Source organism: Amblyraja radiata, chromosome 2 (assembly GCF_010909765.2).
Source record: "Amblyraja radiata isolate CabotCenter1 chromosome 2, sAmbRad1.1.pri, whole genome shotgun sequence".
In the NCBI taxonomy this organism is placed as follows: Eukaryota; Metazoa; Chordata; class Chondrichthyes; order Rajiformes; family Rajidae; genus Amblyraja; species Amblyraja radiata.
This window is the reverse complement of record NC_045957.1, coordinates 115,409,800-115,437,052: the sequence shown is the minus strand read 5'-3', so window position 1 is coordinate 115,437,052 and position 27,253 is coordinate 115,409,800. Positions and strand designations below refer to the sequence as shown.

At 42.7% G+C, this 27,253-nt stretch overlaps 1 protein-coding gene across 2 annotated transcripts in view; it reads right to left on the bottom strand.

Moving 5' to 3' along the window:
* Positions 1-27,253, bottom strand: part of tpmt (thiopurine S-methyltransferase) — a 44,934-nt gene that overhangs the window by 13,173 nt on the left and 4,508 nt on the right. For both annotated transcript variants that reach the window (XM_033013819.1, XM_033013812.1), the window contains exons 2-7: positions 20,494-20,688; positions 15,242-15,334; positions 11,889-12,021; positions 5,700-5,752; positions 4,632-4,706; positions 2,312-2,397 (exon numbers count right to left, since the gene is read on the bottom strand). In XM_033013819.1, the coding sequence (XP_032869710.1) occupies positions 2,312-2,397; positions 4,632-4,706; positions 5,700-5,752; positions 11,889-12,021; positions 15,242-15,334; positions 20,494-20,633 (580 nt within the window). In that variant the 5' untranslated portion in view covers positions 20,634-20,688. The remainder of the gene's footprint in view (positions 1-2,311; positions 2,398-4,631; positions 4,707-5,699; positions 5,753-11,888; positions 12,022-15,241; positions 15,335-20,493; positions 20,689-27,253) is intronic.

The window sequence follows — 27,253 nt, the reverse complement described above, 5'->3', positions numbered from 1 at the left end:
AGAGTAAAGATCCTCTAAACTGTCCCATTAAATGCTCTCAAAGCAAGCACAGGAAGTATTTGATATTGATTACTGATCTTTCTACATCACTCAAACTACGTTGGTGAAATTCTGCTCTCTCATAGAAAAATAGAAAATAGGTGCACGAGGAGGCCATTCGGCCCTTTGAGCCAGCGCCGCCATTCATTGTGATCATGGCTGATCATCCCCAATCAATAACCCGTGCCTGCCGTCTCCCAATATCCCTTGCTTCCACTAGCCCCTGGAGCTCTATCTAACTCTCTTAAATCCATCCAGTGATTTGGCCTCCACTGCAGGGAATTCAACAAATTCACAACTCTCTGGGTGAACATTTTTTTTTCTTACCTCAGTCTTAAATGGCCTGCCCTTTATTCTAAGACTGTGGGCCCTGGTTCTGGACTCGCCCAACATTTGGAACCATTTTCCTGCATCTAGCGTGTCCAGTCCTTTTATAATTTTATATGCTTCTATAAGATCCCCTTCATCCTTCTAAACTCCAGTGAATACAAGCCTAGTCTTTTCAATCTTTCCTCATATGACAGTCCTGCCATCCCAGGGATCAATCTCGTGAACCTACGCTGCATTGCCTCAATCACAAGGATGTCCTTCCTCAAATTAGGAGACCAAAACTTTACACAATACTCCAGATGTGGTCTTACCAGAGCCCTATATAGCTGCAGAAGAACCTATACTGAAATCCTCTTATTATGAAGGCCAACATTCCATTAGCTTTCTTCACTACCTGCTGTACCTGCACGCCAACTTTCAGTGACTGGTGTACAAAGACACCCAGGTCTCGCTGCACCTCCCACTTAACTAACCTAACCCCATTGAGATAATAATCTGCCCCTTTCTTTTTGCCGCCAAAGTGGATAACCTCACATTTATCTATATTATATTGCATCTGTCACGCATCTGCCCACTCACTCAATCTGTCCATGTCACCCTGCAACCTCCTATAATCCTCTTCACAGTTCACACTGCCACCCAGCTTTGTGTCATCCGCAAACTTGCTCCTAATTCCCTCTTCTAAATCATTAATATATATGGTAAACAGTTGCGGCCCCAACACTGAGCCTTGCTGCACTCTACTCGCCACTGCTTGCCATTCTGAAAAGGACCCCTTCACGCCTACTCTTTGCTTCCTGTCTGCCAATTTTCTATCCATGTCAACACCCTACCCCCAATACCATGTGCTCTAATTTTAGTCACCAGTCTCCCGTGCGGGACCTTATCAAAGGCTTTGTGAAAGTCTAGATACATCCACTGGCTCCCCTTCATCCATTTTACGTCACATCCTCAAAAAATTCTAGAAGATTAGTCAAGCATGAGTTCCCTTTCATAAATCCATGTTGACTTGGACTAATCCTTTTACAGCTATCCAAATGCCCCATTATTACCTCTTTAATAATTGACTCCAGCATCTTTCCCACCACCGAAGTTAGGCTAACTGGTCCGTAATTCCCCGTTTTCTCTCTCGCTCCTTTCTTGAAAAGTGGGATAACATTAGCTATCCTCCAATCCACAGGAACTGATCCTGATATTGAACATTGGAAAATGATCACCAATGCGTCCACTATTTCTAGAGCCACCACCCTGAGGACCCTGGGATGCAAAACCATCAGGCCCAGGGGATTTATCATCCTTCAGTCCCATTAGCCTACCCAATACTCTTTCTCGCCTAATGAAAATTTCTTTCAGTTTCTCTACCCCCTTAGATCCTCCGTCCTCCAGTACATCTGGGAGATTGTTTATGTCTTCCTTAGTGAAGACAGATCCGAAGTACCTGTTCAACACTTCTGCCATTTCCTTGTTCCCCATAATAATTTCACCCGTGTCTGCCTACAAGGGACCCACAATTGACTTTGCTACTCTTTTTCCCTTAACATATCTAAAGAAGCTTTTACTGTCCTTCTTTATATTCCTGGCCAGCTTTCTCTCGTACTTCATCTTTTCAGCCCATATTACCCGTTTTGTTTCCTTCTGTTGTCCTATGAAAGTTTCCCAATCCTCTGGCTTCCTGCTACTCTTTGCTGTGTTGTACATCTTTTCTTTTAGTTTTATTCTATCCCTAACTTCTCTTGTCAGCCATGGTTGCCTCCCACTTCCCTTAGAATCTTTCTTCCTTTTTGAAATGAAATGATCCTGCGTCTACCGGATTATGCCCAGAAATTCCTGCCAGAAACTCCATATACAAGTTTGCAGATGACTCTACTGTCGAGGGCTGGATCTCAAACAATGACGAGATGGGAGTACAGGAACAACAAGAGTAGAGCAATAAATAACTCACCAACAATTTGGTCTTGGTTAAATGTGCAAGAATCTAGAAGGTAACAACATCCCTCAGCCATAAGTGTGGTCATATGCTCGGCATATCTAAAATAATTTAAAAAAACATTTAAAGTGATTTTATTTAATTGTTTGAAGAAGCTTTTTCTTTTAATTTAACCATATTATCATACATTGTACATTCAATTTTATTATTTGAGGCAGTTAATTATAATGGGGGCAAGAAAGAGAATATTAGCCACTGTGTTTTATGGTATAAGGCGAGTCCTGGTAATGAGTGTTGAACTGTTAAAGGTGTCATCTTTTGGACAAGATGTTAAACTGAGGCTCAATTTGTCCTCTTGAGGTAGGTTAAACGATCCAGCAATAGTTTGCATTGCTGAGGATTATCCTGACATCAGGTTAAGAAGCATATTGTGTAAAAATAAGATAACCACAATTTTTACATTATAATATTAAATCACACAACCAAGGCCATAAAATAGCTTGGATATCATGAGTTGTGAAGGGGACATAATTTTAAGCCTTTCTTTTCAACAGTAAACAAGTATATGGATATAACAATTAGAGTCTAATTTCTTCTTGATTGTAATAAAATATTTAAGGTTTAATTATCAATAAAAGTAAACGTTAACATTAGTGCGGTGAACTGCATTCAGACACATAACTGAACTCCAAGGATTAATTTACAAAGTGGAATGACACCGTTGCAATTCATAAAATGTGGACAATTAAGGGATAATGTATCTGAAGGTTATGTTAAGGGCAGATAGAGACAATCTACTTTTCCAGTTGTAGCTGGCCGATGTTGGGGGATACAGTACAATTATAACTACAACTAGAGTTAGGCTTAGAAGTTAGTACAACTATGATATAATTGGAGTTAGACTTTTCACGAGTCATGTTAGAAAATATTTCTTTCTATAGAGGGTGATAGAAATTACGAAATCATATCTGCAAATGGCAACTGATGCTGTGCAGATTATTGATTTTGAATTCAAGTTTGAAGTATTTTTGATAATTGAAGGTGTTAAGAAACACAGTGCAAGAGTGGGTAACAGGATTTAGGTCACATATCCTGAATTATCCCATGATTGACTAGGCTCCAGAAATGAAGTAGGCTAGCCTGTCCCAAGGTAAAAATTGACATAACTTTAAAAAAAAATCTGACATGCTATATCTGTTTCTTTATTATAATGCTATATCTTCTGAGGAGAAAAGTACCAAAGCTTTGAGGTCAGAAATATAATGTGGTAAGAGCATGTATTTGTAAAGATGCAAATATTATAGATGAATGACTTTCCATCAGAACTGGCCTAATTTGACTCTCCCCCCTTTTTAAATACATTTTAAATACATGAAATACAAAAACCTACATTCTCATAGGCTGATATACCAATACTGCTAATATGCAATTCGTGGTGTAAGAAGAATGTGAGTTGGCAAGGTCACCATCTACATTTTCTGATCCTAGTTATGTTCTCCTGGAAATGCGAAACAGAATTCAAATGCATTCCTTCAGAGTGCTTCACAATTGTGTTCTGAAACAAAGTATATCATGGCTGATAGTGAGGGAGATAAGCTAATAGCAAACTCAAGTGTGGGGACCCAAGATAACTCCCACAACTTATGCTATTACAAGCATTAATGGTGTTTAAAATTTTAATTGTTTCACAAAAGATGTAATGTCTTATTTGTTCTGTGATTTTGTTCATATTCAGCTGAAATACAGTTCAGTTTCAGTTTAGTTTATTGTTATGTGTAAAGCTTTTGTTGCACGCTAACCAGTCAGCAGAAAGACAATAGATGATTATAGTTATAGTGTATAGAGATACATGACAAGGGAATAATCTTTAGTGCAAGGTAAAGCCAGCAAAGTCCGATCAAGGATAGTCCGAGGGTCATATAAGAGGAAGATAGTAGTTCAGCACTGCTCTCTGGTTGTGGTTGGTTGATTTAGTTGCCTGATAACAGCTGGAAAGAAACTGTCCCTGAATCTGATGGTGTGAATTTTTTTTGTCCCTGAATCTGATGGTGTGAATTTTCACACTTCTGTACCGTTTACCTGATGGGAGCAGGGAGTGGTCAGGGTGCGACTTGTCTTTGATTATGCTGCTGGCCTTGCCGAGGCAGCGTGAGGTATGAATGGAGTCAATAGAAGGGAGGTAGGTTTGTGTGATGGTCTGGGCTGCGTCCACAATTTGCTGTAATTTTGTTGCAATTTCTTGCGGTCTTGGATGAAACCAAGCGGTGATGCATCCTGATAAAATGCTTTCTATGGTGCATCTGTATTCTTCCTAGAATAGCAAAAAACTACTCACCGTTGTCGGTCAGGTGGGTTGATCGCTACCAAAGATTTACTGTCCCAGATCCCATCAAACTTTCCAGCAATCAAACTATACATTAGAAATAAAAATACATGTTTTTAAAATAATTTTGGAATAGAATAATCAAACAAAATATGGCATTGACATTATAAAATCTATTTCTGACTGTGCAAAAACCCCACCAAAAAATACTGCTGTCTCTCGGTAATGTCAGTAATGATAGGGCCTTAGGAATGTTGATGAACACAGAGAACAAGGGATCTATGTACATGGTTCCCTTAAAATGGGAACACAGGTTAATAAGGTGGTAAAGAAGAAATGTGGCATATTTGTCTTCGTAGGTTAGGGCACTCAACATAAGAGTTCACACATTATTTTGCAGCAATAGAAACTGCTGGTTAGGCTAATCTTGGAGTTCTAATTGCCCACGATAGGATAGATGTGATTGTGCTGGAGAGAATGCAGAGGAGATTCATCAAGACATTGGCTGGATTAGAGGACTATAATTATGAGAAGAGATTAGTAGACTGGGTTGTTTTTCCTGGAGTGAAAGAGTCTGAGAGGTGACCCGAGAGAGATACATAAAATTGTAAAAATAACAGGTGGTCAGGATCTTTTTCACTTGGGAAGGGGGATCAAGAGGGTATAGGTTTAAGGTGAGAGGAAGGGTTTTTAAAAGGGATTCAAGGGAAAATTATTTTTTAAACTGTGGTAGATATCAGCCAGAGGAGGTGTTGTAAGAGACATTTAGGCAGGAACTAAAAAAGGCACGACGCACAAAGATACAGACCTAATAGAAACATAGAAAAATAGGTGCAGGAGTAGGCCATTCGGCCCTTCAAGCCAGCACCGCCATCCTGGCTGATCATCCAAAATCGGTACCCAATTTCTGCTTTTTACCTATATCCCTTGATTTTTTTTAGCCCTCGGAGCTACATCGAACTCTTTCTTAAAAATAGGGTCAAATAGGATTACAGTAGATGGCAAAAAAGGTTGGCTCATATTGTGAATTGAAGCACTTAATCCCTATGCTGTATACCTATGAATTAATTTAGTCCTCACCTTGAGAAATTGAAAATATTGCAATTGTACAAGGAAATACGGTGATCAGAACTCTAGAATAGAAGAAAAGGATTATTGACTTCAAAAACAATACATTTTGAAATTGATCTTTCTTCTCATCCAGTTGCATTATCAATAGGATTGTACTCCTTTGGTCAGATGAAAGCCTGATTAGCAAGCACATGCCTTTCTATGGGTAAAAATACTGAACTCTGTCATCAAAAAGAATACAAGGCGAGGCCAGATGTCATTTCTTCATTTCCCTCCAGTTCCCTCATCTGTCTCCAACCCAGATAACATATTCTGGCAGGTTGAAGCATTTCAAATAACAAGGTAGGTATGTTACAAAACTTACCTTCAGCGGCGCTGCAGTTCTGTCGCTGCCCGTGTGTGCGACTTTGGCGCCTTTGAGAGGGGGGCAGGTTTAAAATGCGATTTTTCTGCAGCCTATTCAAATTGATCTCTGTCAGGCTGTTTTGTTGCTAAAGAAAAATCGCTTTGACTGCCGTTTTATTAAGTTTATTAAAATTAGTGCTGGATCATTTAATTGTTGGGAGTAAAATTAAAATCATCTTCAAATGCCGTCAACGCCGACAACGGGAAGGATCTCACGTAGGGGACAAGGCAAGGTATGCCGTTTATTTTTTCATATAAACTTGCTTCTTAGGATGCCTTTAATCAAAATGTCAAGTTGCGAAAATGTCATTATGTAAACATACGAACCGGCAGTATTTTTCCTGCCGATATGGGGTTTAAATTCACTGCAACCGCAACATTCCAAACCAGCGCGTTCCACAAAATCCCACTCGCAAGATGATTTAAATGCCCATTCATTTACAGGAATTAAACACTAAATTCCTTCCATTTGGCCTATAAATTCATGACAATGAGATTTAAAAATCATGTTTTATTGCGAATTCTTGTGTGAATGTTATTTGGACACTTAGGCTTTTAAAAAATGTTAACCTTTTCTTAAGAAATGGATAGATGTTTAGATCTAGTAATTGAATTTTGTAATTAGCTACAATTGGGTAACTAACTAATTATATGCTTTAATTTCAGGTCATCCAAGTAAGATTGTTTCATATTTGTTTCAGAATGCTTCAACCTATAATAACTGAAAATTTCATTCACTTCTCTTAATTTTTAAGAAAGTTATGGGCTTTTGACAGTCCTTAATCACAGCTTTTGTGTTAAGTCAATGGAAAAGTAATAGGGAACAAGATGCTGATTTCCGAGTATGAAAATGGCCATAACTTTTTTAATACTGAAGATATGAAAGTGAATTAGGTGTCAAATTAAACTTCTTTTTATGCTTTATCTGATGGGATAAATTGCAGACTTGATTTTTAAAATCTAAACATTTTGTAACATTGCTAAACAAGGCCATTTAAAACTGGAAAATACATCTATAGGAGGTTCATTTAAATTATCTTGTATCATGGTGAGTGGAATAAAATTAAAAAAAAATCCCCCAATTTTCAACCCCTCAATCCTTTTGGCTCACTTCTTCTGTCTGTTAAAGTCATAGAGTCATAAAGTGACACAGTGTGGAAACAGGCCCTTCGGCCCAACTTGCCCACATCTTGTCCCAGCTACTCTAGTCCCACCTGCCTGCGTTTGGTCCATTTTCCTCCAAACTTGTCCTATGCATGTACCTGTTTAACTGTTTTTTTAAACGTTGGGATAGTCCCAGCCTCAAATACCTCTTCTGGCAGCTTGTTCCATACACCCACCCCACTTTGTGCGAAAAAGTTACCCCTCAGATTCCCATTAAACCTTTCCCCCTTCACCTTGAACATATGTTCTCTGGTCCTCAATTGCTCCATTGGGCTAGAGATTCTGTGCATCTACCTGATTTATTCCACTCGTGATTGTATTCACCTCTGTAAAATCACTCCTCAACCTTCTGCGCACCTAGGAATAGAGACCCAGCCTACTCAACCTCTCCCTGTAGCTCAGACCCTCTAGTCCTGGCAACATACTTGTAAATCTTCTCTGAACGCTTTCAAGCTTGACAATATCTTTCCTATAACATGATGCTCAGAACTGAACACAATACTCTAAATACGATCTCACCAACGTCTTACACAACTGCAACATGACCTCCAAACTTCTATACTCAATACTCTGACTGATGAAGGCCAATGTGCCAAAAGCCTTTTTGACCATCTTATCTTCCTGCGACTCGACCTTCAAGGAACCATGCACATGTACTCCTAGATCCCACTGATCTACAACACTCCCCAGAGGCCTACAATATACACTGTGTAGGTTCTGCCCTTGTTAGAGGTCCCAAAATACAACACCTCACTTTTCACCTCTTGCCTTTGTCCAACCATCTGCCTATTAAAACCCCCCCTCACCTATGTCCATTTATTAATTGCCAGGCTTTGCTCTGCCCCTCCCGTCTTTCAGCATTCTTCCCCCCCCCCCCCCCCCCCCCCCCCCCACCACCACATTCAGTATGAAGAAGGGTCCAGACTCGAAACATCACCTATCCATGTTCTATAGAGATGTTGCCTAAAGTGCCTGTCCCACTTGGCGAATTTTTCGGCAACTGCTAGTCATATCAGTGTCGCCAAAGGATTTTAAACATTTCGAAATCCAGCGGCGACAAAAAAATGTTGCGACACTTAGTAAACAAGACATCAGAAAGCAAATGCAAGGCAGTGAAGATAATCTTACATTCTCCACTTTCTGATTTCAAATAATGCTACAGAAACAGTAGGTTAAAGATAAGGTAAGTACTGGCATTGCAAAAGGAAAACACCACACATCATCACAACGCGTCACCGCCGCAAATTTTTCGCTGACCTGATACACCAGTCAATGATGCCGGCAGTTGCTGAAAAAAATCACCAAGTTATTCCAGCAATTTGTGTCCTTTTGTGTCAACAAACATCAATGTAGGAATGTTACAAAATGTTGAGATTTAAAAAATCAAGCCAGTAAATGAATCCCATCATATAAAGCATAAAAATAACTTTAATTTGATACCTAATTCACTTTCATATCTTCAGTGTTTTAAAATTTATGGTGATTTTCATATTCCGAAATTGGCATCTTGTTCCCTATTGCTTTTCCATTGACTTAACACAAAAGCTGTGATCGAGGACAGTCAAAAGCCCATAACATTCTTAAAAATGAAAAGAACTGATTGAAATTGTCAGTTGTTATAGATTGAAGCATTCTGAAACAAATATGAACCATTTTACTTGGATGACCTGAAATTAAAGCATATAATGAGTTAGTTACCTAATTGTATCTAATTTCAAAATTGACCGTTGTGACGGAAATAGTAATAAACACCCAGACTGCCATGAAAATTCAAAAATGTGATATTCTTAAGATCAGAAAGTTAATATTATTGTATTATATGATGTAAGTCCACAACAGATAGGTACAGAAATTACAATTTCTAGCATAAGACCAAGTCTTTATGGAGAAGATCAGTTGCTAGCCGGTGGTACATTGGCATATCTTAATCAGTAGCATCATCATACTCCTCAGATTGTAACCAATAAGCAACTCTGTACACCTTGTTTTTCCTCAACTTTTCAATTTTGGCATTGTAAACCACAGGTTTTTGATCTTCAAACCACGCATGACATGCCTTTCTGCCCACTACTTTCCCATTAAGAATGTCCTGTAGGTCATCACATTTGGAGTAGTCCAAATTCGGATAATCTCTGCGAATGCTGCCTAAATCAGTCTCTTTTGCCGGGCATTTGGATTGACAATTTTGCATTTCTTCTTCGGAGACATCTGTTTAAAATGTAAGGTAAAAAAAACACTGAACAGCATTAACAGAAACCAGTTATTATATGCAGTTTTAGAAAAAAATGTAGAATGATAAAGTTAAACGCTAAAACAAATAGTAAATACCCAACAAAAAATTCATATTCATCAGTTTCATCAAGTCAATTAAATTCATCTAATCAATTAAATTAATCTAAATTCAATTACTAGATCTAAACATCTATCCATTTCTTAAGAAAAAGTTAAAAATTTTAAATAGCCTGTATCCAAATAACAAATAGCAAACTGATCCCATTCACACAAGAATTCACAATATAACATGATTTTTAAAATCTCACGTTGTCATGAATTTATATGCCAAATGGAAGGGATTTAATGTTTAATTCCCATTAATCCAGAAACATTCACTCTCAAGATAATCAAAATCATTATTTTTTGCACAAAACATCTGACTAAAACTGTATTCTGGATATTTAGTATGAAAATATTGATCATGGATAGACAAAAACACAAAATATAGATGATTTAGATGTTCTTATGACATGAATGTGCAACAAAATAATGAATTTGATTATCTTGAGAGTGGATGTTTCTGGAATGTGATCGATTGGAATGTTGCCGTTGCCATAAATTTAAGCCCATATCGGCAGGCAAGACACGGCCAATTTGTATGTGCGCCTAAATAACATTTTCGTATCATGAGATTAAAATGAAGCCACACCAAAAAGCAGAATAGTATGTTAAATAAACGACATACCATTTGTTTTGTCCTGATATTGCGATCCGTGATCTTGAAGGCGTTTTTAGCTGTGTTTAACTTCAATGCAGCGATTAAATCGTCCAGCAATTTAAAAAAAAAACCACGAACAGAAGCCCGAACGATTTTTCTTCATCAGCTAGCAGCCCGCGGAAATCCCTCTACGACAACCAATGCAAACCTGCATTTTTATCCCCCCCCCCCCCCCCCAAAGCCTCTGGAATCACACATTCCGGCAGTGGCAGATCTACAGCGCCGCTGATGGTAGGTTTTGTAACATCGCTAATCAATGGTTCCCTGTTTCTACTTCTTATAAATTTGAGTGTTAAATGTTATAATATTATGAATATAGTTCTCAGCATGAAACAACCGCACAGATTTAATAGTGCACAAAGTTTATGTGGACTGAATTTAAATATTTCAATGTACATTTTTAGGTTTTTGCTATTTAACTAAAACTTAACTTTTAGCAAATGGTATTAGTGAGTTTTGCTCTGAATGTTGCTAAATGCACAGAAATAGTGTCAGAGGCAAATTGACACTCAAGTTATATATTATAATTCAATGATATCACACATTGTTGCTACAAAGTTCATAGATCATTGTTACAAAACATTGTTTGTCATGAAATCCTAAGTAAGTGTAAAACTAAATCAAGAATAAAATGGCATGAAAATATAAATATGATAAAATTAAGGATTGCTCTTTAGGCAAACAAAAGTACACCAGGACTTTAGTTACTTATTTCTCTCAAAGAAGTGGACCATACAACAAGTTACAGAAATTAAGTTATACCATTGTAATGTTTGATTCCACCAAAATCGTCAACATTTAATCACTTTATGTCTAGAGCAAACTGCAATCAAACAACTCAGAAGTCTCAGTAGGGGAAAATGGTGGAGAAAGATGGGAAAAACAAGGAACATCAACTTTATATATTGTAAGGCAATATGCAGCCTATGAAATACTGCAACTTCAGCTGATAAATACATTTCAAAATCAGTATCTTGTAGCCACAGACCTTACCAGATGTTAAAAAGAATAGCACCTAGTAGAACCAATCATTTGTCTTTGCCATTCCTTTTATTTTGTCATGAGAGTTTTATATTGGTTTTCATAAACCTCAGGCTAAAATTACACTGACTTTCTTCTTTGCAGCTTTTGCAGAATGTGTAAGAAGGAACTGCAGATGCTGGTTTACGCCGAAGAGAGACACAAAAGGCTGGAGTAACTCAGTGGGTCAGGCAGCATCTCTGGAGAAAAAGAATTGGTGACGTTTCAGGTTGAAACCCTTCATCTGACTGAGTCAGGGAGGGGGTAAATTTACAGATCTTCATCTGAGATCCACTGTCAACTCTGAGGAATCTCAACAGGTTTCTGTTCCATGCAGAGAGCAGCCGAATACTGAATATCAAAGCTCAACCAGCAGCTCAGAACTTCAGTATTTAAACAGGAGTCCTGATCTTGTGCAAAACATTTGTAAATAAAGTTGCCAGCAAAATTCTGTACTACTGTAAACTACACATTTATTTGACACTGACTTGCAGATAAGATCAACTACATATGAGGTTGTAACAAAATTAAAATATAATTTTTCCTTGCGATGAAAGAACAAACTATAATATATTCTTGGCAAATTAAATAATGATGAAAAATGGAAATGCCCTAACCTTAAATACTTCTGCACCTGGTATTTCTGGTACAAGATCCTGTGTGTAGGACAAATTTTGCTCTGTGAAAAATTCTTCAATTGCTGTTTTAGAAATTTCCACACCAACAACATTATGTCCTTGGTCATGAAGCCTAGAGAAAGAATATGAAGAGATATAACACTATAAAAAAACAAACTTTATTTACATACATAAATCCCCAGGACGTCACACAAAAGTATTTTGAGGTTATGTGGGGATAAAAGAGCAGCCAATTTACAATAAGGTTCTATATACATCAATGAAATAAATTACAAGCTCAACTGTTTCGCTTATAAAATGAAGCTCAATAATTCCCCATTTAGTCAAACAAAAAGTGATTTAAAATGCTTACAATTGTTTTACAATATCGCACTATAATTCAAGTTCAAGTTCACATTTATTGTCACATGCACCAATTAAGGTAGAGTGATATTTGAGTTACGGTACAGCCATACTAAGTGAAAAATAAAAATACACACAGCACATAAAATAAAGTTTAACATAAACATCCACCACAGTGGAATCCACATTCCTCACTGTGAAGAAGGGTTTCGGCCCGAAACGTCGCCTATTTCCTTCGCTCCATAGATGCTGCTGCACCCGCTGAGTTTCCCCAGCAATTTTGGGTACCTTCCTCACTGTGATGGCAGGCAATAAAGTTCAGTCATCTTCCTCCTTGTTCACCCGTGGTCAGGGCCGTTGAACCCTCCGCAGTTACCGCTGCCGACGATCCGCTGTTCAAGCCCGCTTGTCGGGATGATGGAAACTCCGGCGTTGGGACGGATCGGAACATGGAGTTCCCGAGTCGGCTTCTTCTTATCAGAGACCGGTGCTTCATGGTGTTAAAGTCCACAGGCCCTGTGGTCGGAGCACCTTCACTGGCGATCCTCGACAAAGGATCCCAGGCACCGCGATGGTAAGTCCGCGCACCCGATCCAGGTTCCTTATATCAACTCACATGCACGTTTTGTCTCAGATATTTATTAAGTCGTGACAATAGTAAAATGCAGATGTCAGGAAGGACTAGAAACAGTTTGCAGATCAGACTGCTTCTGTTGAAAGAGAAAAATTAATAATTCAGGTCCAAGACCCTTCATCAGAACTGTCTAGGACCTGAAGAACAGAAGAAACCAAGATAGTTTTTGATCCCAGATAAAGTATGGGGTTGTTGAAAAAAATAAAAGGAATATTTATGTAATTATACCAGATAGGTAATGGGCCTGTCCCACTTAGGCAATGTTTCAAGCTACTGCCGGCGACTGTCAAGTTGCCGGCAGTCGCCTGAAAAACCGGCAACTGGAACGGCGACTGTCAGAGTGGAACACACACACACACACATCGCTTCCTTCACCAGCCCATTATGCAGGCGGGGGACAGGACTAGCGGGGAGACGCTGTCTGAGTGAAATTCACACAGTGCAAAGCCAAGGTGATACAGACACATACCACGATGAACAGGAAGGTTGACGCTGTAATTAAGGCAGCTAAAGCACAGTGTACGATAAGTCCTTTAAAAGAAGTGGGGAGATGGGGGAGAAGGAGTGGAGACAACCTTTAAGAAGCCAGAGGTACATGGCTGTGAAGCTCGGCGGACATTTAACATTACCGGTCGGTTATCTTTGGTTCTGAAAACTACTGCTTACGTTTTTTTTCGCCCAATGAGCCAATGAAATTCACCGGTCAGCACTGGGTACAACCTACAAGAATTAACAAGAACCTTCGACCTCCTGGCAACCCAATGGGACCTCCAGGCGACCCATCTACGGCACATGAATTCTCGCTACTCTCCATGGCGGCTTCGTTCTAGTCGCTGCTAATTTTTCAACGTTGAAAAATTTGCGGCGACCATAACGAGACCGCGACTAGTTCCCAGAATGCGGAAACTTCTCACGACCATGAAGGCGACTCCCTGGCAACCACCTGGCGACTCCCTGGCGACTGCAAAGTCTCCTGCAGTGGTCTACAAAGTTGCCTAAGTGGGACAGGCCCATTAATGTTGCAGCTAAGGTAACAGCTGGAACATTAATCACTTAGCTTTCCACAAAGGTGGCACAGGGGCAAAGCTGTTAAAATTGTTGCATCACAGCACCAGATACCTGGGTTCAATCCTGGTTTCCTCCAGGTGCTCTGGTTTCCTCCAACTTCCCAAAGATGTATGGGTTTGTCGCTTAATTGGCCATCCTAAATTGTCCTTATTAAGTAGGAAGTTAATGAGAAAGTGGGCTAATATAGAAATAGTGAGAACGATCAATGGTTGCCATGGACGCAGTGGGCTGAAGGGCCTGTTTCCATGCAGTTTCTCCCAATAGTTGGCTTGACCTCCAGAGTGTTTCCAGCACTTTCTGTTATTTACTCCCACTGATTTTTTTTCTTTTCACAATGCTCATGTGAAATGCCTTGGGACAAGTCTCTTCAAAAAAATATGCGAGAAGGGTGCAAAGGAATGTGTCTGGAACCATTTTCTGTATTCCTTCTTTTATTTGCTATTACTGCTGCGCAGTAAAGTACATTCAACATCTGCAACCCTTAATATATTTCTTTAACAGAAATGTAAACAAAAGACATAACCATATTAAATACTCTATGGTAAAGGAGCACAGGCTGAGGGGTGATCTTCTAGAGGTGAATACAATCAGGAGGGGCATAGATAGGGTGAATGCACAGTCTTTTACCCAGAGAAGGGGAATAAAGAACCAGAGGACATGGTTTAAGGTGAGATGGGGAAAACTTTTAATAGGAACCTGAGGGGCAATTTTTCCACACTCAGGGTGGTGAGTACATGGAACAAGCTGCAGGAGAATGTCGTAAAAAGACGCACTATAACAATGTTTAAATGACTCATGGATAGGTGAGTGGATAGGAAACGTTTAGAGGGATATGGGCCAAACGCAGACAGGTGAGATTAACTCAACTGGGGCAACACTCAACTAACTAACAGTCTCCATGCTACAGATTCCAACACAACGTGGTCTGGCTCTCCTGGGTCCTACAGCCCCCCCATCCTCCATACAGGCAACCTCAGTGGTAGTTTCATTGGGTCTTCCCCTTCCCCCTCTTCCAACCAGCAGACCCCGTCACCCCCCACCTATACAATAGTTCTCAAGTTCCCCTCCTCTCTGAACACCCACTATCCCCCAACCAGACCTCACCTCGGCCTTCGTCCACTCACCTGCCCTCCTCTGACCCCCAACCCCCACCCTTGTCGTGTACCAACTGTGTGTCTCTCGCACCTCAGTCAATCATAGAACCCTTTTGATTTTATAACATCAAGTAACCTGGAGTAATAATTACCAAACATTTTAAAATGCAATTCTCAATCATGAATTTACTCACCATTTTATATCTAATGATTTTCCACAAAGTGGTAAAAAAATGCTGATCTGCTTCCTTCCATTCAGAATGTTAGGCAAGTATTTTTGCAACAATCTATAAAAAAAATACAATCAGTTAAGAAACAAATATGCACTGATAGTTGTATACAATTCAAAACAGAAAATAGGATATTAATATTTATTTTTTTAAACACAGAGCTTCATAAAGCCATCCAAGTTAAGAACTTGATGATAGGGTTCAATGAATTAATACTTCTAATCATGAAAATCACCAAAACATGCTGAGCAGTGAGTCCTGAGTTTGAAGAGAGCCAGTATGCAAAACAGGTTTGGAAATTAACAGTTAGGAGAAATCAGTGGAGTAAAATAAATCACACGCCACAAAATAGAAAAATGGCATTTTCGGAGTTCAGATGCCAAATGAGTATTCATTTATAAATATTCTATTTAATTAATCCTAAATTAAATAATTCTTATTTCTTCTTTGTAGGGCAGTAGTTTGAAAAATTCTCAATGAAAAATAACATTTTTGTATAGCACCTTTATCATTGTAAAATACTTTTAGATGCTTTACAGAAACAAAGTTTAACAACACGCAAAATGAAGTGGCTGAATGAATGAATGGGTAAGTATATTGGCCAAGTATTCGCATACAAGGAATTTGCCTTGGTGCTCCGCCCGCAAGTGACGTACAGTGACAGTTAGGAATGACACATAAAACATTAAAAATAGCGGAGTCAGGGGACATGGGGAGAAGGCAGGAATGGGGTACTGATTGGGGATGATCAGCCATGATCACATTGAATGGCGGTGCTGGAAAGAAGGGCCGAATGGCCTACACCTGCACCTATTGTCTATTAAACACGTACAGAGATCTAGGGAGCAAAGTCCAGAGGAGTGAGATAGCAGTCACCAATGATAGTTCATTTAAAACAGGGATGTACAAAAGGCCATAAATGGAGTGTTAAGTCAACAAACTGCTAAATAACAAAAATAAATTCTCATGGAATGTGGGAGCTTGCAGAATGACAATTGGGTAATAGACTGGCAGGAATAGATTTGTTATACATTTTTACATCGTTTTAAACAAAACAAATAGTAACATTTTGCCATTGCACAAATTACTAATTGTCACAGCTCACACTATGGCAAAGCTAGAACTACTACACCTATAACGTATTGAAATGAGGTGAACTACATAATATCTTTATTTTAGCTAATTATAAAATATTACTGGTATCAGGTTAGTAAATTGAATTAGATACTGCTACTGCTGAAAGCACGGGACACCGCTTTCAGGTCAGGCGATGCTCGAGCCTACAGTTCATCCAGGGCTAACCTGAAGAGGGGCATCAAGAAGGCCAAGCACTGTGCCATAAGCTCAGGATTGAGGAGCACTTCAACAACAACTCCGACCCCCGACGCATGTGGCAAGGCATCCAGGCCATCACGGACTATAGACCCACCAACACCACCCCCACATCCAGCGACGCCTCCTTCCTTGAGGAGCTTAACCACTTCTATGGCCGCTTCGACGGGGACAATCTAGAGACAGCCATCAAGGCTGTGCTCCCTGCTGATCACCAACCCCTCACACTCACCCCTACGATGTGTACGTGGCACTGAGTAGGACTAATGCACGTAAGGCTGCCGGCCCTGACAGCATCCCCGGGCGCGTCCTCAGGGCCTGTGCTGCGCAGCTGACAGACGTCTGGACTGACATCTTCAACCTGTCACTTGACCAAGCAGTTGTCCCCACGTGCCTTAAAACCACCTCCATCGTGCCAGTGCCAAAACACTCCACTGCGGCAAGCCACAACGACTTCCGCCCAGTTAGCACTTAACCCCATCATCACCAAGTGCTTCGAGAGGCTGGTCTACCCCCTCAAAGGCTGCCTACCCCCCACACTGGATCCCTATCAGTTTGCCTACTGCAAGAATAGGAGTACGGAGGATGCCATCTCAACGGCACTTCACTCTGCCCTCTCCCACCTCGACAACAGAGACACTTACGTAAGAATGCTGTTCATCGATTACAGCTCAGCATTCAACACCATTATACCATCTAAACTGATCACCAAACTCGGTAACCTGGGCATCGACCCCTCCCTCTGCAACTGGATACTGGACTTTCTAACCAACAGACCCCAGTCTGTTAGGTTAGACAAGCACACCTCTTCAACCCTCACCCTGAACACTGGCGTTCCACAGGGCTGTGTGCTGAGCCCCCTCCTCTATTCCCTCTTCACCTACGACTGCACACCTGTACATGGTACTAACACCATCATCAAGTATGCAGATGATACAACGGTGATTGGCCTCATCAGCAACAACGATGAGTCGGCCTATAGGGAGGAGGTCCAGCTCCTAGCAGCATGGTGCGCTGACAACAACCTGGCCCTTAACTCCAAGAAGACCAAGGAGCTCATTGTAGACTTCATGAAGTCTAGGGGCGGCACGCACACCCCCATCCACATCAACGGGACGGAGGTGGAACGTGTTTCCAACTTCAGGTTCCTGGGGGTCAACATCTCCGATGACCTCTCTTGGACCCACAATACCTCAACTCTGATCAAGAAGGCTCACCCAGCGTCTCTACTTCCTGAGGAGACTGAAGAAGGTCCATCTGTCTCCTCAGATCCTGGTGAACTTCTACCGCTGCACCATCGAGAGCATCCTTACCAATTGTATCACAGTATGGTATGGCAACTGCTCTGTCTCCGACCGGAAAGCACTGCAGAGGGTGGTGAAAATTGCCCAACGCATCACCGGTTCCTCGCTCCCCTCCATTGAGTCCGTCCAAAGCAAGCGTTGTCTGCGGAGGGCGCTCAGCATCGCCAAGGACTGCTCTCACCCCAACCATGGACTGTTTACCCTCCTACCATCCGGGAGGCGCTACAGGTTTCTCCGTTGCCGGACCAGCAGATCCAGGAACAGCTTCTTCCCTGCGGCTGTCACACTACTCAACAATGTACCTCGGTGACTGCCAATCACCCCCCCCCCCCCCCCCCGGACACTCCTCCCACAGGAAAAACACTATGTCTGTATACATGTAAAAAGATTTATTTATTGAAATCATATTCTATGTCGCTCTTCCAGGGAGATGCTAACTGCATTTCGTTGTCTCTGTACTGTACACTGACAATGACAATTAAAGTTGAATCTGAATCTGAATCTGATCTGAATAACCTGATATCAATAATAACATTTATCTGTTGGTTTTGTCTATATGCACATGATTTCAAAAAATAATAATTTGATGAACGTGGATAAGACAGATTTAGAGGGATATGGGCCAAGTGCAGGCAGGTGGGACTAGTGTAGATGGGATATGTTGGCCAGTGTGGGCAAGATGGGCCAAAGGGTTTATTTCCAAACTGGAAGACGCTATGAAGAAGGTTGCTAATAAACTTTTCATTTCTGTTCTACATCTACACAGTGACACTCATTACTGTACTACAGATTAAAGAGAAAACAAATCATACCAGATATCTGCATTAATTTGCTATTGTTCTGAAGGCATAAAGTCTGGTTTATTTGATGTTAGGTTTCATGAGAACCCTGGCACTTCAGTACATCTGTGTACCATTTTTAAAGCACACAAATACTTGACATCAAGGCTAGAGTTATTGCAGGGTATTGCCAGAAATTAAACTTGACATTTAAATTATTTAACAGTTCAAATCATGTTATAAAATCAGGCCAAAAAGATTACATTGTAATGAAATATAAAATTATTAAGAACATTCAATGATCAAAGCACTTTCAGGACAATGGTGGCCCCAAAGCTGGAAACTGGAAGTATCCTGAGCTAATTTTGCTACCAACATCATCTATTGCGACAAGTGATGACTTCCACTTATTGTCGCTGGTAGCTTGCGACCTTTTCAGGACGGACGATGACAGCGTTCAACATTTGTAACAAGATAGATACGAAAAGAAGAAAAAGGACAATGGAATGCTTCAATGGCAATTAATCCTGTGTAGAACAAGGACATCCATCTGTCTGTCTGTCTGTCCATAACTAAAACTCTCATCTTGTGCTCTTCCGGTTTGCATTGTTTTTACATTTGGACAAAAAGGGTACCCGATAGAGCTACGATTTTTCGCCAGCTTACTCGCCATTCTCCTGTGCTGCTAGTGTAACAAGTTGGGTTCCGATCGGTGGAATATTACAAATGTTACTAAGGTTTAAAAATTGTAAAAACCACGCATGCGCAGATTGGTCCCCTCTTCTGTCTCAAGATTGGTCTTCTCTCCTGTTATTGTCCGGGACAATGACGCCCCTTCCTGCACGCGATGTCAGTCACCGGGGCGAGGAGAATAAAGCCGGGAGCCAGGAAGCCGTGCTGAGTCAGTGAGCCTGGAAACCGTGCTGAGTCCGGGAGCTCGGAAGCGACGCCAAATCTGTGAGCCTGGAAGACGTGCCGAGTCCGGGAGCCTGGAAGCTGCGCTGTCCGGGAGCCTGGAGGCCGCACTGTCCGGGAGCCTGGAGGCCGCACTGTCCGGGAGCCTGGAGGCCGCGCTGAGTCCGTGAACCCGGAGGCCGCGCTGAGTTCGGGGCCGGGTGCTGAAGCCGACGGCCGCAACCTCGAGATCCTGGGGAGGTGAGGAGGGAGAGTGGAGGGATTGAGGGAGAGGAGGGGGATTGAGGGAAAGTGGGTAGGTACAGTGAGGGGGGAAATTGGGGGAGGGGAGGAGGGAGAGTGGGGGGGTTAGGGGGTGAGGAGTGGAGGATAGTGGGATAGGAGGGGGGTAGGGAGGGGAGACGAGTTATGGAGGGAGGGCGGGAGTGACTGAGGGTCGGGGAAAGGAGAGGGTGGGAGGGATTGGGGGAGGGGAGGAAAGGGGATCAGGGGCGTCAAAAACGGGAAACCATCAGCTGCGCCTGAACAGTTGGGGGCTATGGGTGAGTGGTGGAATATTGCGTTGGGGGACCAAGCCCCCCGTGTGACAATGGGACACAACGATAAATTAAACCTATTGTAGCCCTCAGCATGTTGATGCAGTAACAACATATATCTGGATAATTTAACCAGAATTTTACCTGTGTATGTACCCAGTTCATCTCATGCCACCTTACTCTCCTCATCCTTTGAGATTAGTTTTAAAAATAAATAACATAACCATATCACGCAGAAACAACTGGCTAAACCTGAAAGAACAATGCATCAATCTGCTAATCAATGCAGATAATGTGGAAAATGGACAATTTCAAAAACTTTCGGTCTGGAAGGGGAAATGTGTATTTACCTGTGAATTTCATCCTTATGAAAACCAATGTGTTTCCTTTCCCAACGTGTAATCCAGTCTTCCGCAGTCAATTCAAGATTTTCCAGTTCTCCATATTTGTTCAACTTCTTTCCCTTTGGTATATCAACTCTAGTACTCATGGTTGCTTCAGGGAAATAAGTAATGTGATGGCATCACATAAAAACAGATTTTTATCTGAAGGAAAAAGATGGATTGTTATAAGCAAAGTAGTCTAATGCTTTCTGATTTCACTTAAAAACTAATTTATTTGAACCATTGCGTTGTGGTTAATTTAAAAAATATTGCTGGAAAGTTTATTTGCTTTTTATTATTTTCGTTTATTTGTTTTTTATTATTGTCACATGGTAGTGAAAAGCTTTTTGTTGCAGGGCTATCCAGTTAGCAAAAGACAATACATGATTACAATCGAGCCACTCACGGTGTACAGATACAAGATAAAGGGAATAAATATTTAAAAGAGTGGAGCGATTCTAATGAATGGTTGCAGAATCACTTCTGAGACCAGCATGCAAAGAATCGCCCAAGTTTGGGGCCAACTTGGTTCTCATTCTGCAACATGCATAACAATTTTCAAACAAGGAACTGCAGATGCTGATTTATACCAAAAATAAACACAAAATGCTGGAGCAACACACACAGGCAGCATCACTGGAGAAAAACGCCAAGATTGTGGATCGGAACTACTCTTCAGACTGAGTCTCAAGAAACGTCCCATCCCGAAACTTCACACATCCATGATCTTCAGAGGATGCTGAGCTACTCAACCACCCTGTGTCTACAATTTTCCTCCATCTTGTGTCCTCAACCTCCCTTGCAGGTATTGACCTCTCCAGCAGAGGACCTCGTGCAGACCTATTGAGGAACTCAGTGGGTCAGGCAGCATCATCTGCTTTTGTTTGTTTCAAAATATCAAAAGGCATTGAACAAGGCATAGATGTTTCAGCCCACCGAGACCATGTCAACCATTGATCATCCCTTCACACCAGGCACGGAACGCGCTATCAAAACATGGAGGGGACCAGGGGACAGAATTTTTTGGCGGCCGCGCACGCATGCGCACACTCACGCACACATGCGCGAGGCTTCGGAGGCCCAATCCAGCGCTAAATGCAGCTCAACTCTGCCTGTCTTGCCGGGTTAACCTACAAGCCCTGACTGGACTGACGGGATACCAGCGCTGCTTCTCCGCGCTGGCCATATTTCCCGCAAGCCCAGGCAGGTTAACCAGGCAGAGTTGAGCTGGGTTTAGCGCTGCTTCTCTGCGCTGGCTGTGGGCCTGGGGGTACAGCTCCCGTCTGACTCCCGACCTTTCTGGCCACCCGTGGGGGGGGGCACTCAGGTGGGGACGGGACAGCGCTGGAGACCTGGCCCGGATTGATCCTGGCTGCGGATGAGGCGCAGGTCTGTGCCACGTTTCCCTCCTCCAATCACCGCACTCTATCCTCAGTCCCACCCCCCCCCCCCCACACCTCCCTTCTCCAATGATCTCGCTGAATCATCTTGTCCCGCCCCCATTGCCTGCTGACCGATGTCTCTCTCGACCAATCAGCGCCCTCGATCAGTAGTCCCACCTCCACTGTCTCGCGGAAAGTGGAGATTTTAAAATCCGGATGACAAAAACTTGGGGGGGTTGCCCCCCACCTCTCAAAACATGGGGGGGACGTGTCCCCTCTGGCCCCCCCCGGGTTTTCCGCCCCTGCTTCACATACTAGTTCTATTTTTTACCACTTTCTCATCCACTCTCTACACATTAAGGGAAATTTACAGAGGCAAATTAACCTATGATTCCTCCCTCATTCCATGTCTAGGATGAGGGAGGAAACCCCCAAGTTTCAGGGAGAACGTGCAAATTCCACACAAACAGCACCCAAGATCGGGATGAAACCCGGGTTTCTGGCACTGTGAGACATTATGAATTAAGCATTAGCAAAGTGGGAATTATAAAAGTGCGTGCTGCAAGTTAATGACCACATAATTTCCCGATGGTCTTTGTGGACTCAGTAGACATAGACAATAGGTGCAGGAGTAGGCCATTCGGCCCTTCGAGCCAGCACTGCCATTCAATGTGATCATGGCTGATCATTCCCAATCAATACCCTGTTCCTGCCTTCTCCCCATATCCCCTGACTCCGCTATTTTTAATGTTTTATGTGTCATTCCTAACTGTCACTGTATGGCACCAAGGCAAATTCCTTGTATGCGAATACCTGGCCAATATACTTATTCATTCATTCATTCAGCCACTTCATTTTGCGTGTTGTTAAACTTTGTTTCTGTAAAGCATCTAAAAGTATTTTACAATGATAAATGTGCTATACAAAAATGTTATTTTTCTAGCCCTATCTAGCTCTCTCTTGAAAGCATCCAGAGAACCTGCCTCCAACCTGAGGCAGAGAATTCCACAGACTCACCACTCTTTGTGAGAAAAAGCGTTCCCTTGTTTCCGTTCTAAATGGCTTACTCCTTATTCTAAAACTGTGGCCCCTGGTTCTGGACTCCCCCAACGTCGGGAACATGTTTCCTGCCTCTAGCGTGTCCAAGCCCTTAACAATCTTATATGTTTCAATGAGATTCCCTGTCATCCTTCTAAACGCCAGAGTGTACAAGCCCAGCTGCTCCATTCTCTCAACATACGACAGTCCCGCCATCCCGGGAATTAACCTTGTAAACCTACGCTGCACTCCCTCAATAGCAAGAATGTCCTTCCTCAAATTAGGGGACCAAAACTGCACACAATACTCCAGGTGTGGTCTCACTAGGGCTCTGTATAACTGCAGAAGGACCTCTTTGCAGTTGTACAGAGTTGTACATAAAGGCCTATTTCGGTGTTGTATCTCTCTATAATATTCCTATGGCCATTCAGCCCATTAAATCTATGCTAGGTCACAGAGCAATGCCATCAATGATATCTATATTACTAAAAGTCTGATTTTGACCACTTCCTGTTGTTCGATATATTTATTTTAGAAAAAACGCAGCCACTTACCGCTGTGATTTTTGGTCATCTTACTCAGTCCCCCTCTGCTGAGCAGGACAAGAGGATTTTTCCCATCGATGAAAAATAAAAGAGTTATCAGTGTTTTAAAAATGTTGAGATTCTCTCTCCTGAAGGCCACGCCCCTTCCAGAGGGACTATAAAACCCGGAAGTTTTGAGTGCCTCAGTCAGTCTCTGCAAGATAGGGGAGCGAGAAGGTCACGTCTCTCAGTCTGCGCTGTGAATAACACTGAACACATGTCTACTAAACTATGAGTGTGGTTTTACTGACCTTGAGTGCCCTTAATGTGGTTTGAAAATGAAAATGTGGTTGGTTTGAAATAAAGCACATCAAATGGTGGTTGGTTTGCAATAAAGCATAGCGAATGGTGGTTGGTTTGAAATAAAGCACTGCAAATGGTGGTAGGTGGTGGTTGGTTTGAAATAAAGCACTGCAAATGGTGGTTGGTTTCAAATAAAGCACTACAAATGGTGGTTGGCTTGAAATAAAGCACTGCAAATAGTGGTGTTGGTGGTGGTTGGTTTGAAATAAAGCACTGCAAATGGTGGTTGGTGGTGGTCGGTTTGAAATAAAGCACTACAAATGGTGGTTGGTTTGAAATAAAGCGTTGCAATTGGTTGTTGGTGGTGGTTGGTTTGAAATAAAGCACTGCAAATGGTTGTTAGTTGTGGTTGGTTTGAAATAAAGCACTGCAAATGTTGGTGCTGGTTGATTTGAAATAAAGCACTGCAAATGGCTGTTGGTGGTGGTTGGTTTGAAATAAAGCACTGCAAATGGCTGTTGGTGGTGGTTGGTTCAAAATAAAGCACTGCAAATGGTTGTTGGTGGTGGTTGGTTTGAAATAAAGCACTGCAAATGGTTGTTCGTGGTGGTTGGCTCCAAATAAACCACTGCAAATGGTTGTTGGTGGTGGTTGGCTTGAAATAAAGCACTGCAAATGGTTATTGGTGGTGGTTAGTTTGAAATGGCAAATGATTAAAAGTATAAACTTGACAACTTCCTGTTTGCACTGTATATTGATTTTAGATAAAAACGTTACCACTTTCGGCTGTGGTTTTTGGCCATCTTACTCAGTCCCCCTCCGCTCATCAGGTGCAGAGGATTCTTCCCATCAAAGAAAATTAAAAGTTTTATTAGTGTTTAAAAAATGTTGAGAATCTCTCTCCTGTCAATCACGCCATGAAGGCCACGACCCTTCCGGTGGGAGGGGAGAGGGATTATAAAACCCGGAAGTGTGGGTGTGGCTCAGTCTCTGCAAGATGGGGGAGGGAGAGGTCACGACTCTGTCTGAGCTGTGAATCAACTGAATGTCTTCTTCTTCTGAACGAAGAAGACTGAATGTCGACTGAACTGTGAGTGTGGTGTTTTGTGTGGTTTTATGCTGGTTTTCTGGTGGTTTCACCCTGCTTGAAATAGTATGAAACTGCATTTGAATGTGGTGGCCTTGCACCCTGCATGAAATGGTATGAAACTGCATTTGAATTTGGTGGCCTTGCACCCTGCATGAAATGGTATGAAACTGCATTTGAATTTGGTGGCCTTGCACCCTGCTTGAAGTGGCAGGAAACTGCACTTGAGTTTGGTGACCCTGCACCCTGCTTGAAGTGGCAGGAAGCTGCACTTGAGTTTGGTGGCCCTGCACCCTGCTTGAAGTGGCAGGAAACTGCACTTGAATTTGGTGACCTTTCGCCCTGCTTGAAGTGGAATTTCAAGGAATAGCTGTGAGTCAAATGCCGTGAGTGAGCTGCCAGCACATCAGGCTTGAGTGGCTGAGCTGCCACCCCAAGAATTTGGCCCACAATGTCCATACTAGCCCTCTGGAAACCAGTCCCTTCAGCCCACAACACCCATACTAGTGCTCCAGAACCCCCCCCCCCCCCCCCCCCCCCCGCACTGGCCACCAATATTGGAATTGGTAGAATCAAAGTCAAAGTCAAGTTTATTCGTCACATACACATACGAGATGCAGTGAAATGAAAAGTGGTAATGCTCGCGGATTGTGCAAAAAAACAAACTACAAAACAGTATGGAACAAAAACTCATTCACATATTGCATATTTGTGGGAGGAAAAAAAAGAGCAATTTTAAAAAGACACAACAGTAAAAAGGTACAGTAAAGTTAGTCCCTGGTGAGATAGGAGTTTACCGTCCTAATGGCCTCTGGGAAGAAATTCCTTCTCATCCACCGTTTTCACAGCATGGCAACGGAGGCATTTGCCTGACCATAGCAGCTGGAACAGTCCATTGCTGGGGTGGAAGGGGTCTCCCATGATCTTGTTGGCTGTGGAGTTGCACCTTCTGATGTATAGTTCCTGCAGGGGGGCGAGTGTAGTTCCCATAGTGCGTTCGGCCGCACTACTCTCTGCAGAGCCTTCTTGTCCTGGGCAGAGCAGTTTCCAAACCAAATCTTGATGTTTCCAGACAAGATGCTTTCCACAGCCGCTGCGTAGAAGCACTGGAGGATCCTCAGAGACACTCTGAAGTTCCTCAGTTTGCTGAGGTGGTAAAGGCGCTACCTTGCCGTACTCACCAGTGCTGCAGCGTGTGATGTCCATGTCAGATCCTCTGAGATGTGGACTCCCAGGTATTTAAAGCAGCTCACCCTATCCACAGTATCCCCATTTATCTTCAATGGTGTGTACGCCCTCGGTTGATGTGCCCTCCTAAAGTCCACGATCAGCTCCTTGGTTTTTTTGATATTCAAGAGGAGGCTGTTGTCCTGACACCAGAGTGCCAGATCAGCCACCTCCTCCCGGTAGGCCTTCTCATCGTTATCGGAGATCAGGCCCACCACCACAGTGTCATCAGCAAACTTGATTATAGAATTGGAGCTGAACCTAGCCACACAGTCATGTGTGTACAGGGAGTACAGTAGGGGGCTGAGGACGCAACCCTGGGGGGGGGGATCCTGTGCTAAGGGTGAGGGACTTTGATGTATTTCCTCCCATCTTGACTACCTGGGGCCTGGCGGTGAGAAAGTCCAGGACCCAGGCACACGGGGGGGGAGGGGGTGTTGAGCCCCAATTCCAGCAGCTTCTCGGCAAGTCTGGTGGGGACTATCGTGTTGAAGGCTGAACTGAAGTCTATGAACAGCATCCTCACATAGCCCCCTTCTGGCTGTCAAGATGAGAGAGAGCGGTGTGCAATCCCTGGGAGACCGCATCATCCGTGGATCTGTTTGGACGGTATGCGAATTGTAGTGGGTCCATGTAGTGAGGGAGGAAGGCGTAGATGTATTTCTTGACCAGCCTCTCAAAGCATTTCATGACTACCGAGGTGAGGGCCACCGGACGGTAGTCATTCAGACAAGCTGGGGAGGCAATTTTAGGTATAGGTACAATGACGGATCTTTTGAAGCAAGCAGGGATCACAGACTTGGCCAGGGAGAGGTTGAACATTGCAGTGAGCACCGGGGCTAGCTGCGTAGCACAAGACCCGCCCCGAGATGCCATCTGGGCCTGCAGCTTTCCTCGTGTTCACACGTGTCAGAGCCCTCCTCACGTCGTGCTCGGACATCGAGAATGTGTGCACATCCCCAGCGATGGACCTCCCTTCAGCTTCGATAGCCAGCACGCTGGCAGTGCTGTCGTTAGTCGGCAGACCTGGTGTGATGTTGCCCGTCTCAAAACAAACGTAGAAGGAGTTCAGGTCATCAGCTAGGGAGGTGCCGGCACTTCCGGTTGAGGGGGGGTGCTCCGGTAGTTGGTTACAGTCCATGGCACCTGCCACAGGCATCTGGTGT